Here is a 17,457-nt window from a genome sequence, read left to right as displayed (position 1 = left end):
GAGGACAGTGAGCTCAAAGTAAACATTTTTTTTTTTTAGTAAACATTTTTTTTAAAGTAAACATTTTTAATTAACTAAATTAATTATGGGAATGAAAGGATCGTTCTTGGGACCCTGGGTGACTCTGTGGTTGAGCATCTGCTTTCTGCTTAGGGCGTGATCCCAGAATCCCAGATCGAGTCCCACATCGGACTCCCTGCAGGGAGCCTGCTTCTCCCTCTGTCTGTGTCTCTGTCTCTGTCTCTCAAGAATAAATAAATAAAATCTTAAAAAAGAAAGGATTGTTCTTTAAGAAATCCATTAATATAGTTCATCATATTAATGACTCAAAAAGGAAATATGTAAATATCTAGATGCTGAAGAGACATGTTAAAGTTTAATATCCATTCCTAATAAAGAATTTGAAATGCAATTGGAATAGAGATATCTGTGTGTTAAAAACATATTTCTCTCTTTTTAACAATTTTCACTTTATTGGGAAATAATTCACACATATAGTGCACATATTTAAAGTATACAACATGATAATTCGATATGCATATACATTTTAGAGTAATTACCACACTCGAGATAATGAACACATTTATCACCTCATATAGTTAATATAGTTAACTCTTCTATGTGTGTGTGCTGTGAGAATGCTTAAGATCTCTCAGGAACTCTAGAGTACACAATATACCATGTTACTAATTATGGTTACCATGTGGTATCTTAGATCCTCAGATCCTCCTCTTAAACTAAATATTTGGACCCTTTGACCTATATCACCCTATTTCCCCCACCCCCAGCCCCTGACAAGCACCATTCTATTCTCTGTTTCTGTAACATTGGAAGAACATACTTCTCTTAACCCAAAAGCTAGAGCACACCCGTTCATGAAAACCAGAGGTGTTCTCACTAGAATAAGAAAAGAGAAAAAGACACCCACTCTTCGCTTTATACTTACCTGTGCTGGCTGGGTATTTTACAATGATCAGTAATGACTTTTACAAGAAAAAATGATTGTGAAATTCATGTGGCAGCCTTGAAAAATATGTATGGTGTTAAGTTAAATGAAAAAGTAGCACACAACCTTGTACCTACCATCGTTGTGATTAAAAGCACGTATGAGGCGTACACTGGAAATGAATGAAAGGCAGTAGGCAGGTGGATTTTTTTTTTGTTAACATATTATTTGATATATAATATTTGATAAAAATTTGATATATTTTATTTGATACAAATCATATAGATTTTATTTTTTTAAGCTTTTATTTATTCATAGAGACAGAGAGAGAGGCAGACACACAGGCAGAGGGAGAAGCAGGCTCCATACAGGAAGCCTGACGTGGGACTCGATCCCAGGTCTTCAGGATCACACCCCAGGCTGCAGGTGGCACTAAACCGCTGCGCCACCGGGGCTGCCCCCAAATCATATAGATTTTAAAAGAAAAGAACTAAAAAGGAAAAACAGCAAGTGAGGGCAACTGGGGAGAAAGCGTTCTGGCTTCTAATGGGTGGCTCCCCATGACTGTGGCTGTAATCTTTCTTAAAGGAGTCTTAGGACTCCCGGCAGAATGCTTTCAGCTGATCAAGAAAGCTGGGAAAGCTAGGAGGTCCTTCTCTCTGCTTTGCATACTTGGATTACAGAAGCCAAATTAATAAATGAAATATTGATAACTCTAATAAGTAGACATTGATGGCAATTTGAGCAAGTCTCTAGAAGGAGCAATTGATGAAGTAGCAGAAAACTGAGAAGGCCAGATTTCAAACACAAGTCAGCTACGTCAGGTAAAAATGGTACGCTGTAATGTCTATTGTTGAGAACTAAGAAAACAGAGAGACTCATCAAGAAAAAAATATAAAAATCCATGTAACTGAGCACTGCCGCTCAGTGTTCTGGGAGTGTGACTGGTACTCTGTAGAAGGCAGCTTGACAGTGTATTTCAGAACAGCAGCTGTTAACAAAGTCCCCTTTAGGGTGATTTTCCTGGGGCAATTGGCAGAGTGGTATGCAAAGATTTATGTTCAGGAATATTCATCACAGCCTCATTTTTAATACTAAAAAAAGGCATGTAACCTAAATATGCAAAAATAGAGAATTACCAAGATAAAGTAAGTATTTGTGCAAAGGCATACTTCACAACTGAAGAAAATCATGCTTCAGAATATTTAATGGCATAGAAAATACTTAATGACAATTGAAAATAGGTTCCTAAATAGTATATATTATATGATTTGTATGTTACAATATATCCATACTTAGAGACAGAAAAATAGCTACAAAGAAATATTCCCAAGTGTTAAAAATGATTTGGGGATGAGTGTTGAGAGCAGGTGATTTTCATTTTTGTTTTCAGGCTTTTCTGTGTTTTTCTGAATTTTCTTAAAGGAACATATAAACTTTTAGAGCTTAAAACAATGAGCTTAAAGATTATCATAATCCCAAAGCTTAGAGATAACCACTGAGAGTATCTTGATGTAATTCCTTCTAGTATTTTTTCTAGCCTCTTTTCTGTATATAAAAATAGAAGATATATAAACACTTTATATTTTTATATATACATTAGAATGATATTGCATTACATTTTGTATTGCCACCTGTCCTCATTAACCACACTCCCACCCAAAAATAAAACAGAATCCTTGTCACAGCCTAGAAATAATGTACAGTTACATAAGTTACGTAAAGAGTGATTAATCAGTTGATGATTATACATGCTTTGAAAATACAGTGATTAGAGCAAACCAATAGTTGGTTTAGCTGTTTAATAAAGAAGTGTAGTTTTGTTTTTGTTTTGCAGTTAAGTATAACTTAATATCAGATGGTAGTTGCATTAGATGAACCTTGAAGAACCTTTGCAATCCGGAGGTTGTGAGGCTAATGGAACAGTGTTCAGCTCTTTCCCATTAATGATCCTTTGGAAAATCTGGCTGTTCTGACCCCAAGACCATAATCACATTGTGTTCTAATTTCAAGCAAAATTTTGAGGAGGAAACCAAGGTCCCTCAAGAGCTAACCTTATAAACTTAAACCATTCAGTGACATACATCACTGCAGATATTTAAAATTCCTAGATTAGCTAAAGTATGACTATTGTCATAATCTGTAGAAAACATGTAAAATGATCAGGTCAAAAGACATTTTTTTTAAAGATTTTATTTATTCATTTATGAGAGACACAGAGAGAAAGCAGAGACAGAGGCAGAGGGAAGAGAAGCAGGCTCCACACAGGGAGCCCGATGCAGGACTCGATCCCAGAACCCCGGGATCATGCCCTGGGCCAAAGGCAGACGCTCAACTGCTGAGCCACCCAGGCGTCCCCAAAAGGCATTTTAAGATGAAGAGAGGCCTGGTTGTAAGGGCCTCTTGTTCAGATTGGGGGTTTGTTTTTAAAATTTATCACCTGTTCTCTGTTAATTATGAAAAGAAGATGCCTAATTTGGAAGTGTACCCTGGTACTCTTCAAATTAAAATATATTTTCAGTTTTTTGGAAAAGGAGATTATGGGAGGCTTTCCCTGATTGGCCATCAGCTGCTATTTTAAACTTATTCTTTATATATATATATAACTTTATATATATCTTTATTTTATATATATATATAAAAGTATATAGATACATATATATGTATCTATATACACACATACACACACATATATATCTATATACTTTGTCAAAAAGGAATAAAGGCCAGATATATTATGACCAGGTAGATCAACAGCACCAAAGATAATTTTTCTCCTTCACATTGCCTTTGACTTACAGTTATTTGACTTCATGTAAAAATTATTTTTTCACTGTAAGTTTTAGCTAAGTTTTGGAATTATATGCAACATTAAGCAACCTAAAACAAAAAGAAAACACTATTTTCTTCCTACAGAGACACAGTGTTTCTAGAAAATGCTTCATTGCTTTCCTGTTATAATCTTATCAAGTCACTTCATTGCTATTTGTAACCTATGAAAAATTTGTTCTCCTAACAGGTTCCTCTTTAGCATAGAGAATAGACACTGCTTATGTACATCTTAGATTTATGGTTGACTCTGAGAAATGAATACTCAGATCTGGTCCTGCTTCCAATTACTGTCTTTGTCAAAAAATATTTTTCATGAAGCTTCTAGACATTTATGGACAAAAAGGCTCATATGTAGACTCAGTACAACTCTTAGTAAACTCACAGAGTGAATTGATTTACACACTCCAGTTTTCTCATCTATTTGGTTTTAAATTTTTTCAGTCTAGTTTAATAGTTATTTTCCCATTCATGTCACATGGATTATCTGGCTTTTCTTCTCTCTCTGCTTCACTGTTTTCTACTCTCCCATCTCCTAATGATTATAACCTCTGTGGCATCCTTTCAACAGTTAGGGCTGGAAAAATAAGCTTTTAAGCTTTGCTTGCTGCAAAGATTAAAAGCACCCAGTTTCACAGCCGATCTTGAGCAGATTTAAGCAAATTCAAAATCCAGCGCAGCTTTGAGCAGCAGCGCTACTGCATATCTGGTGTCACGTCCTAATGCCACCTCCCCTGAGCCTGCATTCTGAGAGCATAACTGGGGTATCAACTACTCTCCTGTGTAAACTTAAAATATTTATTTGTAATTTTGTCTCAAGTATGTATTTTATTTGTGTTTCTTGTTTTCTTTTTCAGCCTCATTGACTGTAATTTCGGTAAAAGCAGTCTCAGGCATGATCACTTTTTCTGTGATGGATCAAATGCAACTAACTTATCCCATCTTCTATATCATGTGTATCATTATGATAGCATCTTGTGTTTTCCAAGTCAAGTAAGTTAGCTTCTACATACTTACTAATCTTTCAACATCCCTGTGCTTCTCTGCGCATTTATCTTTATGGGCGTCCGTTGATCATTACAATTAGGTGTAACTGATGTAACTGATTTCTAAGGGTGAAGAGTCTATAGCTTGTCCTCAGCCAGCATGCCTTGCTTTATCCTTCGTGTCCAATAATAAGCTTGCACTAAGCATTGCCTTCATATCTTGTGAATTCTAAAGTATGCCGTAATCTAGCTAAGTGTACTTTGATACTTTCCTGATGCTCTTCTGCTTGTAATTAATATCCATCATATGCAGGTTGTCATTAGCAATAAATCAAAGGGGCAGGTCCACATCCAGGATGTCATTCTAAATATAGGAAATACCTGAACCCTTCACCTTCATCCTTAGCTCATGCTCATTAATTGCACAGGGATGGACAAAACCAGACGTTTGGCTGGGAGGGAAATCCTTTACCCAGAACTTTGCATCCTTGGCCAGAATTTCCTTTGTACCCCTGGGATCATAGAATGATTGTTTTATGTTTCTCTTGGGGTCTAATTGTGGTGACATGGAACATTTTAAATTTCTGTTCTTCCCCCACCCCCACCACCTCCATCTGCCTCACTCACTTCCCCTCCATTTCACATCATGATTATGCCCTTCCCTGCAAGACTATCTTTGGTCAGCCAGGAAGTTTTCTGTTTATCCCAAAATCTATGCAAAAGCACCATTCCGGTGCCAGCTGGGAGATCAGAGCCTATCATCAGGAAGAGAGTGGTGCTCTCCATGGCAGCTAGCAGTCAAGTCTAATCGTTACGGGTTGGACATAGGCCCTGTTGCAAGGAAATGTGGACAATGACTGGAGAAACCCAATGGTTTGTCGCAGTTTCATCTGTCATTTCCTTATGAGAATGAGTGTGTTTCTAATGCTTGACCCTCGCTACTTTGTTTCATCTCCCTTTCTTCTTCTGAGATAATCAGCACTGCTAGAATATCTTTTGGAGTTTAGTGATTGTTATCTTTCAACTCAGCTTTATGAATTTAAGAGGCAGGTACAACTGAAGGTATACCGGATTCCCGTCACCCTTGTTCTGGCTCTGCCTCTGCCACACTGGACCTACCTTGAACACATTGGAACTGTAGGACTGGCCACCCAGTGAAATAACACCCAAGGAGATGTGTTTGTTCTCCTGTATATATCTGTATATGTATATATACATGTATCTGTATGTATATAGATATGTGTGTGTATATGTATATATATACACACACACATCTACATGCATGTATATATTCATACATAAGTGTGTGCACACAGGCACGCATGTGCACACAAGCTCAGGCACACTTGGGCCTACCCACAAAACTTTTTTTTTTTTAAGTTGTGCCAGGACAGGACCTAAGCATTAGTGCTTTTTAAAATTGTCCAGTTTATGTCAGTGACAGGGCAGCACAGCTTCATTGTGGGAAACTGAATCATGTTGGTGGCCAAAGTGAGAAGCTGAGCTCCCACATGTGCTCTGCAGCTGGAGTCCTGAGCATTGTTTTTGAAATATTAAACATTCCTTTACTTCTCCATCTTCTTTCTTGGCACGTGGCATGTCAATGGATAGCTATACTATTCCCCAGATATGATACTTAACAGATTCTAGGGTCTATCCTAATGAATCAGCTCCAGTGTGATACTGGTCCAGCAGCTTGAATCGCTTCCAACTCAAACTTCTGTGGCCTCAGAATATGATTAATTACTTTTCATTGTTACTGTTGTTGGTTTAAACAGACCATAAAACCTGACATCTGATCTCATACATCAGATGCATATAAGCTATGAGCTATGACTGCTGATTGGAAATGCCCTTTTACTGCACTTCCTTTTCCTTTGTAGTTGTAGCTTAAGTTTCTTGATGTTACTGTTAACATACATGTTGCTGAGCGTCTCTTAAAGTCCAAGCCCCAGTAAGTGTCTTCTGCTCTAGGTTCCTGAATCAAGCTACAAAACTCTACAACACAACAATGGTGGTGCCAGTCAACCACGTCTTCTTTACGACCAGTGCCATTATAGCAGGTGAGCTTCGGCTTTCTACACCTAGGTGATTCTACCCCTACACCAGGCATAAAATCAAGTTTCTTTCAGAGTAAATGAGACAAGGAATCTTTAGGTTAAATGAGACTGTGAATTCAAGACTCTCATCTTAGCTCTGCTTTCTGGAGTCTTCTCCTTGCCAGCCCTTCTGATAATCAAAGCAGTGGAAGCGTCCTAACTCTTCTTCCCTGTCCCTCACTGCCTTCATCAGAGTGGGGCCCAACACTGAATCCAGTGTTCCATGGAAGGCCAGGCAGATGAGAATACAAACCACTATCTTTGATGCTCTGGACTCTATTTTTTACTATTCTGGTTCTTTGGTATTTCCAAATATATGTGTGTGTGTGTGTGTGTGTGTGTGTATGAGACACAGTAGTTTTTTTAAAAAAGCGTAAATTTGAAAATTGGTACAGACAAAAATATGGTAGATTCCGGTCTCTCACTCCTAAGGTTACTCCTTGTGTGCCCTTGTTTATTGGCTTATTGGATATATTTACTACCATCTCATATTGGAAGTTCATTTGCCAAAACAAAGTTTATGCATTTTGGTAGTAATTAAGGAATATGTTACCTAATTGGCACATCTTTCTTATTTCATGGTGAACAATGCGACTGCTAGTGGGCAGTTTTTTTTTTTTTTGTTTTGTTTTTTTTTTTTTTTGCTAGTGGGCAGTTTTTAAGAATAATTGATGCATTTTTTTATTTCCCCAAATTGAACCTTACTTTTAAAGAGAAAAATCATATACAAAGACATCTTATTTTTTAAAAGCATTTTATGCTTGTTGACAAAAGAAAGTAAGAAAAGATTTCATATTTGTGTGCCCTAGAGTTATTAGAAAAAATTAATAGGGCCAAAAAGAGTTACAGGCATGACATGTCCCCTAATAGTTAATATTAATGTTGTAAAGATGTGTAAAAAAATATAGTTCCCTTGAAAAGAATCTTTTGTAGGAGGACCAACAGGGCTGGAATCTCAGTACTCAACACACCAAGTAATTGATGAGTCAGGGAGGCTGGAGCTTTCTGGGAGTGATCATTCATCTGCTGTTGAAGTATGGAATGGAGGTGAAGCTTCTTGACTAACTTTCCCTTTTTGCCCCCATCAAAAAGTCTAGCTTAAAACTAAAAGTCCATACCATATTTTGCCTATAAATTGGTAAAGTTTCTGTTTCATACTTTTTATTGCAATAATTGATGCCAGCAAGGCTACAGTATCATAGGTCCTGCCATGGAGTTGGGTGGTATGATACTGCCCTCCTAGAACTCAGTTTCATAGCTTTTATCTAGAACCTTAAAAATATTTTTAGTCTTTGATCCTACAGTGCAACAATAACCACAATAACAATAACCCAATCTAAAGATGGGCAAAGGACTTGAATAGACATTTCTCCAAAGAAGATGTACAAATGACCAGTAAGCACATGAGAAGATGCTCAACATCACTAATCATTAGAGAAATCTAAGTCAAAATCACAAGGAGATACCACCACCTGTACCCATTAGGATGGCAGATAGAAAAAAATTAACAAGTATTGCTGAGGATCTGGAAAAAATTAAATTCTTTGCACTGTTGGTGGGAATGTCAAATGAAGTAGCCACTATAGAAAACACTATGGCAGTTCCTCCAAACATTAAGCATAGAATTACCACACAGTTCAGCAATTCCACTTCTGGGTACATACCCAAAAGAATTGGAAGCAAGTACTCAAACATACCTGTATGCCTGGGTGATAGAAGCATTATTTACAGTAGCCAAAAGGTGGAAGCAACTCACATGTCCATTGGTAGATGAATGGAAAAAGAATAAGTGGTATGTCATACAATCAAATTTTATTCAACCTTAAACAGGAAGGAAATTCTGACCCATGCTACAACATGGAAACCTTGAGGACGTTATGCTGAGTGAAATAAGAAGACCAGTGCTGTATGATTGCACCTATATGGGGTATTTGGAGTAGTCTGACTTACAGGAATGGGAAGTAGAAAGTAGAGTGATGATTGCCAGAGGCTGGAGGAGGGGAAAATGAAGAGTTGTCCTTTAATAGGTATGGACTTCCAGTTTGGCAAGGTGAGAAAGGTCTGGAGATTAGTTGTTCAACAGTGTGAATATACTTAACACAACTGCAAACTTAAAAATGGTTATAATGGTAATAAGCTTTATGTTATTTATATTTTACTACAAAAATTTTTTTAAAGATGTTTCTACTCTTTAAAAAAATTCTGCTTTAAACAGCAATAACTAGAAAAGTCCTAAGATGCTGAGAAAAAAAAAGAAATATGTACAAAGAAGTTTATTGCTACTTGACTAAAGCAAAAAAAAATTTCAAAACCGCTTAAAATGCCCTTAGAGAAATGAATATTATGGTGCATCTGCTTAGAATAACACGAAAACATTAAAATGACTACAAGCAAGTGTGCAGTAATGTGGAATAATGCTCATCCCCTTGACAGATACTTATTAGAACTGGACTTGGGCTTCTTCCTGGACAAAGCTTATTCTCTAGGTGAGGATATGGGCTTCTGAGAGCACTCCTCAGGTAGAGGACTCTGTCTTGTTCATCGTGGTATCTGCAGCACCTAGCACAGTGGCTGGCACGTAGGACTCCATAAATATTTGTCGGATGACTAGGAAGGCTAATATCACACACACACACACACACACAAATTCAATTCCAAATAATACATTATTTAAAGATACCCTTTAAAAGAAAACAACAACTCTCTGAAGGCTTTGGGACCTTAGACCAAGAAGAAATCATCGAGACCAGCAAGAAGAGGAGAAAAGTTTATTAAACAACACATCCAAGTTTTCCTTCACCCAAAAAGGAAGACCCAAAGAAGGAGAAGGGAGAGAGGGTGGTGGCAGTAAGAGATGGAGCTGGGTAGAATGGCAGTTGCTGCTGTTCCTTGCGGTGCCTGAGCACACACATGGCATTGCTAAGAGTGCCAGCATGAGTGGCTAGTGCTGCCCTAAAGGGAATGATGTGTCAGAGGCCTGAGTCTACTCAGACTCTCTCAGGTCAGGCTTGCTGATCCCTGGCCTAAAAGGGTAGGTGAGAAATGTCACTAGAGTTTTGTTTTCTTGCATGTTCCAGTGGGACAAATCTTAGACTGGGTAAGAAATGTCTACTTCTTACAGGGCAGCCCTGGTGGCTCAGCAGTTTAGCGCCGCCTCCAGCCCAGGGTGTGATCCTGGAGTCCCAGGATCGAGTCCCACATCAGGCTCCCTGCATGGACCCTGCTTCTCCCTCTGCCTGTGTCTCTGCCTCTCTCTCTCCATGTCTCTCATTAACAAATAAAATCTTAAAAAAGAGAGAGAGAGAGAAATATCTACTTATAAAAGTTACGTCAATTGTGTTGATTTTATAGTAATAATAATACATGATTATTGAAGTCTATGAATCTCTGTTCTTTTTGAAATCACTGAAGATTTTAAGTGTGGCATGCAAATATTTTAAAACTAAGCTACAGAATTTATATTTTAAGGATAACTGTACTTAGAAAAAAATAATACATTAACACAATTTGAAAAACAATGTGTAAGTAATATATTCCAAATATATATATATATATAACATATATTTTTACCCTAAAATTAAGTTTGTCTTTTATTCCTGCTACAGGTATCATATTTTATCAGGAGTTCCTTGGTGCAGCTTTTGTAACTGTATTTATATATTTTTTTGGGTGAGTAGATGTCTCATAAGTAAGGAATGTGAAATCCTATTACTTTTATGTGGGATTTTTGGCATTGTACTGAGGTATATAAAATTGGAAGATAACATAAGAAACATTAGTTTCCTGAGCTCTTAAAAGAAACATAGTTTTCAATTTAACACCCTATACAGAACTCCGTTTCTTTGACTTGGTAACTTGGGTCTCCCTCTGAGGATTCAGAACCTGGGGATTTCCAGTTCCAGGCAAGGTCTAGATAAATCCACAGGCTATTGTAGCTACTCTATGACTTTTCTGTACTAAATCAGACCTACCTTGCTCTAGGAAATTTCTAGGTTAGAACTCACTCAGGAACCACAGATGCCTCTGGAATCACCTAGAGTAAAAAGTTAAGTCTGGGGCAGGTTATTAGCTTTGGACCTAATAACGTCAGATTGGTGGTATCCCTTTCTTGTGTCTGGGCCCTTTTTAGCCCTTCCTGGAAATTTGGTCAGCATCATTGCTGACATGCCTGCAAACAGAGAGCAGAACTTTGACAAAATATGACCAGTGTGTAAGATCTTCTGTTGGTTACAGCTGGCACTCCATTAATGCTTAGCTGTTTCTTGATCTGGTGTTCTGCATGACCATTATTAATGCAGACTTGAGCCCAGACTATTTTCAGCATAGAAAACCATCTAAGCTTGAAAATTCAATTTCATAAGATACTTGGGTAAGCCTAAACTTCTAGGAAACTATGACTATTCTTATGGCCAAGGACAATTAAATTTCCTAGAAAATTAAAGAATATATATATATTTTTGCTCATGTTGCATGCCAGGTCTGGGCATGCATGGATAGAAAATGAGACCTAGTGTCTACCCAAAGGGTTTAGAGCCTGAATTAGCCTCCAGATGGTAAAAACCTGGGGCAGAGATTTATTGGAAGCCACCCAGGTCTTGGTTCTGGGAAAAAAATATAATTGGCTGTAGCAATTAAGACAAATTCTAGAAGGCTTACCCTGAGAAACAGGAAAAACAAACCCAGTGCAATTTATGTCATCATGTAGAATATGGGGCTCAGTTATTTAACACCATAGGTTGTTTCAGTGTTCTTGTGTTCTTTATTAATATTATTCTTACAGGTGTTTTCTGTCGTTCCTTGGTGTGTTTTTGGTCACAAGAAGTCGAGAAAAGGAACATCTGCCACAGTCCTACATTGATTTTGGAAATATTCCTGGTAAAACTGTATATTCTTTAACTTACGATGGAAAACTTTATCCTTATAAATTAATAGTTGCTGGTGTTATTTGGGGTGTTAAAATCAATATAAAACATAATTCTTATCCTCAGAAAAGTGTTTATTTAACGATGAAACCAGAGGCAATGTTTTAACTGTCAGTGTTAATAATCATTTATTTGAATGTCAGTTTTACACAGAACACTGGCCCCATTTTCTTGATTTGGTGTTGCAAATGTCTTTTTGGGGGGTTCCTTAAACTGAAAAAGGAGGATAAGAGTGGGGAATGACTACCAGCAGCAGGGGTCCCCTGCTGCCTGGAGAGCCTTTGAAGGAACTTCTAAGGACAGGGCATTAGGCTGCTAAAGAAAACAGTCCCTGGGGAAGACTGCAGTGGCCTGTGTACAGTGGGGACAGAAGGGGTGTTCTTCACAGTCACCCGAATGTGGGAACATGGGTAGCTTCTCCCCCCGCCCCCATTGCCTTCTTCATCCTGACCATCAAACATGTGCATGTAGGCAGTCCTCCACTCTCACTGTAGTCACGCAGACAACAGAAGCAATCTTTAGAGCATAGCAAACAGCTGGCTGTGTCCTCACCTCTTCCCCTGCCCACCCAATATCTCTGGCTTTGCTAGGGATTTGGGGTGACCTGCAGGTTTCTAGACAGAAGTAATGACATTCTGACAGCTTCCTCTACCATTCTGTTAGGTCCAAGTCTTTGAAGCAAAAACCATTAAAGCCTTCATGCTCTACCTGAGAAAATAGGACCCAAGGAATTCTGTGTTCTCTTTCCTTCTTGAGCCCTCTTATCAGCTAAGAGCAAGAATTGGTGTTTGTGGCAAAGATGTGCATTGTAAATGACTTGGATGGTAAAATAGTGTTTACGTATTTTTAACGCAATTTTTCATTTCACAAAGCCCCATCCAGAAGATCAGCAACAGCTTTTAGAAGCTGCTGTGGGAGTCTGCTTTTCTTTGTTGTTACATGCATTAGACCAAACATGGAAAAGGAGAAAGGACCCCAGGAAGGAAGGTGTGGAGATGAATGGATGCTGCATGTTCACCTCTCTGCTGATCCAACCCAATTTCCATGCCCAGCACAGTAGGCCCTGGGTGGTGGGGAGACCACTCTCTCCAGGGACAGTGCATTGTCCCCATTAAGGGACATTGAGTTCCGGGGCCTTTTCTTCCTGATGTTTATCTCTTCTTCTGTTGAGAGAGTGACTACATCGTATTTTTTAAAAGGATTTTATTTATTTATTCATGAGAGACACAGAGAGAGAGAGAGAGAGAGAGAGAGAGGCAGAGACACAGGCAGAGGGAGAAGCAGGCTCCATGCAGGGAGCCCGACATGGGACTCGATCCCGGGTCTCCAGGATCAGGCCCTGGGCCAAAGGCGGCGCTAAACCACTGAGCCACCCGGGCTGCCCAGACTACATCTTATTTTAAAAAGGGAATGAAATGTGGCCTAGAGAGAGAAATTATTATTAAGACTTATTCTTTTTTTAAGAGAGCAAAGGATTTTTTGTGATTGTTATCTCCACAGGGAAACAAATGTTGGACAAAATACAACCAGATTCAAATGGCTTATCCTATGGAACTTTGCCTGATGGAAGTGTCTCAACAAAGAGCCAAAGTGGAGAGAAGAAAGAGGACTAAAATGCCGAGAGGGATGGCTGCTGGCCTGCTATTCGATACCACCTTTAAAAAAACTGCATATGTTCCATTTGTGTCCACAGCTATTTTGTGCTGACATGTGCTAGCATTACACAGCCCTTTATCCCACCTCCTTTTTTACAGACAACCAGGCCTTCCTAAGCTCTGACAGTCTAATGTCTTCATGGAATGTAATTTGAAGTGTTCCCCACACCCTGGACTTCCCCCTTGTGAACATCTAACCGGCTAGATTTTAATTAGACCCTGGCTCCCCAAGCAGGACTGTCACACAAAAATGTACATTCATGATTTTGGCTCCAGAACACATAGGCTGCCTTTCCCACATGACTTATAGCATCAGCTGCCTTACTTTAAAAGAGACATGTTCATCCCACAACCTCACTCCTGTACCAAAGGTTTGAGAACATTTGTTTCTCCTACAACATCTTTTATGAGCCTCCCCCATAAGGATCTCACCTTTCTATTCCTAAGTTAGAACGGTGAATCATCTTTTCTGAAAGTGAGCCCTATTGTAACTGTCCTTTGAAAATTAAGGGTATCTTTAAAATTAGAGTTTTGTAAGTGGCATTCTGTGATGATGTATACCTTGGCTAGTGAACTTTTTCAGATTAAGAAAGGAGCAATTTAAGAATTAAGACCCAATTTTTCAAAAAATATAGAATGAACATTTTCTTCAGCTATATGATCCTATTATACTTGAAACTGAAAACTTCATATCCTGTGCTTATATATGTGTAGTTCTTATGACTTACCTAGTGGGTTTATTATGTTTTAACTCGACACAAGTCTCAAAAATTGTATTTAAATTCTTAGTGTTATTTTCACTAGGACACCATTTCTTCCCCCAATTTATTATCCCAAGCTTTATAAACTCTTCTAGGCAAAAGTACAGCTATGAGTAGAGAACTGGATTTTAGCCATTTAAATCTGTAGACGTAGCCAGGTGGCGCAACCTGAGTCTAGAGATGACGGCTGTGTGCTCCTGTACCCTGAATGGCTTTTCTGCCGTGACTAGTCACATATCTACTAAGATTCATATGCCCATAGAGTCCATAATCATATATGTTATTTATGATTTACTAATATATTTAAATGACATGAAAAGAGCTAGCCTTCATTGTAACCAACATCAAGTAATAAGCCCTATCTTTAATGACATTTCAAAACCTTCAAATCACTTCTAACATACTAGTCCAAAGTTGTTCCAGCCAATTGTCCTCCAGCTTGTGAAGGTTGTGTGACTCAGAGCTATTGAAACTGCAAACCCCTTAACTACTAGGGGTCTTCTAGCTTTGTTCTTTGTCATAAACTATACCCCTGACCAAACCTGGTTACAAAGGCAAGATTTGAATCCATCACCATTGTCTGAATAATAACCTAGAACTCATGTTTGAACTCCTGGTAAGAATTCCTGCTATTGTGGAAAGTATCCCGTAATTCAAATAAAGCAGTCATATAATTTATGGCATGTTTTACTGAATTGGTCCAACATGTTGGCACTGGAAGGCTCAACTAAGAAATGTGTCTGGTGTCTTAAACTAAAGATTTCTGATGACTCTTAAAACTGGTTTCAAAGATTGGGAAAATATTTAGACTAAAGAGTTTCACTTGAAGTAGGGCTACATTTATAGCTACAAAACGTGGTTTTGAGCATTGCAGAACTTTGTACAGACACAAGCATAATGCCAATACTTTAGTAGTTGCCAACATTTGCATCTTTTAAAAGTTTTGAGAAATGACATTGACTTACGCACATTTCAGCAATCCAGCAATGCTTTAGAAGTCCAGGCAACATACAAAATATATCAAGACCTAATTTTACTTTCCATATTGCTTATTCAAAAGGAGAATAGGAGTGAATAGGAGTTTTAGTTGTACTGGCTCATAAGATTTTGTAAATTACAAAGTGCATGACAACAACCAAAGCCAACCCAGTCCTTCTCTTGGCATTGCGAATTGGGGATCTTTAGCCAATAACTTGACTCATTTGACTATTTGTCTAGACAAGGGGTCTGCAAAATTTTCCAGTAAAGACACAGAGAGTAAATATTTCTGGGTTTGTGGGCCAACGTTGCCTGTCACAACTACTCAACTCTGTCATTCTAGCATGAAAGCAAACATACTCGATATATAAATGAATGAGCATGGCTGTATGCCAGTAAAATTTTGTTTACAAAAAACAGGTGGTCAGCCCTAGGACTATAGTGTGCCAGTCTCTGATCTAGATTCCTTTTGCCCCTGCCACACAATTTCTTTCTTGCTCCTTGGGCATTCTGGAGTTGAGATGGTGACACTACATGACTCATAACAAACTGGGATACTATGGCATAGTGAAGCCATGTCTTGATATTTACATGAGGCTCTGGTTGCTTACCTAAGATGCAGATAGAAGCAATGATGCCCAAGTTTCACCAAGTTGCTGGTGCCCACATTTCTCTTGAAAGCAGTGGTTCTTTTGTGAGCACCACTACCTATATTAGTGGAAGAGCCTCTCCAATCCCACACTCCCAGTTGATAATAGCTTCAGAAATGAGTACCAGTTACCTCTCATTAAAGCAGAGGACTTTCCATCTGATTGTTTCCGGTTTAAGTGTTTGCTTGTTCTATACCCATAATACTTTCACTACTAGAATCACTTGAGGGAAAAATACAATAAAAGCTCCTCAAGCAGTGACTCAGAATGTATTTTTTTAACACCCCCATTCCACCCCCACAAGCTCCTGGAAATTCTGTTTTGTGGCAGTGAAAGAACGGGAAAAGACAGATTTAATAGATTATTGCAATTTCAGTGCTATTGAAGAGTAATGGTGATAATGTGCAGGTATGGCTCCAAAAGAAGCAGGTGTAATCGGGGACATGACTCAAATGGATTGAAACATTGAGTCAAATTCCTGGAAGCCAAGAACCCTCTTTACACTCCTTGTTTCCAAGCACACAGCTCATCCAGGAATGGTGACTATATACGCTGGGCCACACTAAAGGCTGCTTCATATTTGCCAATTTAATAGTGATATTATGGACATAAATATACTAGTTACTAAAATGAGCCTTCCCAACACCCCTCCAGACTGCCTTACTTAAATTCCACGGCCGTTTATGGAGGCAGTCCTTGCACCAGGCAAGGGCAAACGGAATGCACGTGTCTGGCCCTAGGTGGATAGAAGTGCTTTAGTGAGGTGGCTAGCTGAACACCACGCATTTTGAACTTTGAGAACAAGATCTTGCAATGGAACCTAACATGGTTGTGTGGGACATTTTGGAGCTGCTTCTAATCATTAGACTCCTCAACAGTCTGGGTCTTATTATGGCCATCTTGAAATAAAAAAATAAAATTCCACACAAACACAGTTTCCATGCAAATATAGACCAGTCTTGGGCTATTAAACCTCATGTTTCAGCAATTGTGGTAAGCACAGGGAAAAGCCTTCCCACCCAGGAATTCTTGAGTCGTCCCCTTTCTTACCAGCCTCGGGGTACCACACAACATGCTGCCCTGTGCCAGGAGAGCAAATCAGTTACAGGAGTTATGTCCTGTCCAAGGAAACATTTTTTGCGAGAGAGGGAGGAAACTCCTCTTCAATGTCGGTCCTTACTGAGAGTTAATGAGTCCCAACCACAATGTAAAAGAGGAATATCAACTCTGATATCAAATAAATGTGTTTCGGGATGCACCCAGCTGAGCCCAATGTTGCCAACAGTTTCACGGAGTTCCAGGCAAGATGCAAGATAGTCTCCATCCATGTTCCAGGAAAAAAATCTTCCCAAGGGACTGGCGAGTGCATAATGGAGAAGGAGCCCATCCATCCTGATGTGACCAGCACGCATGAACCAAAGCCACTTTGCACATTTGAGCTGCTGCTACCCAGACGCAAGCTAATCCTTCCAGTGTGCACGCATCCTGCTTTTGGAGCCTTTTCCTTCATGGTTCTAATTTGAAAACCAACCTCAGCAATTTTCTGAGGTTTGGACTCTACTTCCATCCAAAGCTCCTCACCTAAACCTTCTCAATGCTAAATGCGAACAAGGAAATGAACCAGCTCAAGA

The 17,457-nt window shown here is 38.8% G+C and overlaps 1 protein-coding gene across 5 annotated transcripts in view; it reads left to right on the top strand.

Annotated features, from left to right (window-relative positions):
* The window catches only part of NIPAL2 (NIPA like domain containing 2), a 76,140-nt gene extending 61,264 nt beyond the window's left edge, over positions 1–14,876 (top strand). For 4 of the 5 annotated variants that reach the window (XM_072773965.1, XM_072773963.1, XM_072773962.1 and 1 more), the window contains exons 7-12: positions 4,633–4,768; positions 6,736–6,824; positions 7,782–7,907; positions 10,466–10,529; positions 11,641–11,735; positions 13,283–14,876. In XM_072773965.1, coding sequence (XP_072630066.1) covers positions 4,633–4,768; positions 6,736–6,824; positions 7,782–7,907; positions 10,466–10,529; positions 11,641–11,735; positions 13,283–13,395 — 623 coding nt within the window. In that variant the 3' untranslated portion in view covers positions 13,396–14,876. The remainder of the gene's footprint in view (positions 1–4,632; positions 4,769–6,735; positions 6,825–7,781; positions 7,908–10,465; positions 10,530–11,640; positions 11,736–13,282) is intronic. The other variant, XM_072773961.1, reaches the window with a different exon arrangement.
* The last annotated feature ends 2,581 nt before the right edge of the window (positions 14,877–17,457 follow it).

The sequence above is a fragment of the Canis lupus genome, chromosome 14, assembly GCF_048164855.1.
Source record: "Canis lupus baileyi chromosome 14, mCanLup2.hap1, whole genome shotgun sequence".
NCBI classification, from domain to species: Eukaryota; Metazoa; Chordata; class Mammalia; order Carnivora; family Canidae; genus Canis; species Canis lupus.
Note: the sequence above shows the minus strand (reverse complement) of the source record. Positions and strands in the feature narration are given on the sequence as shown.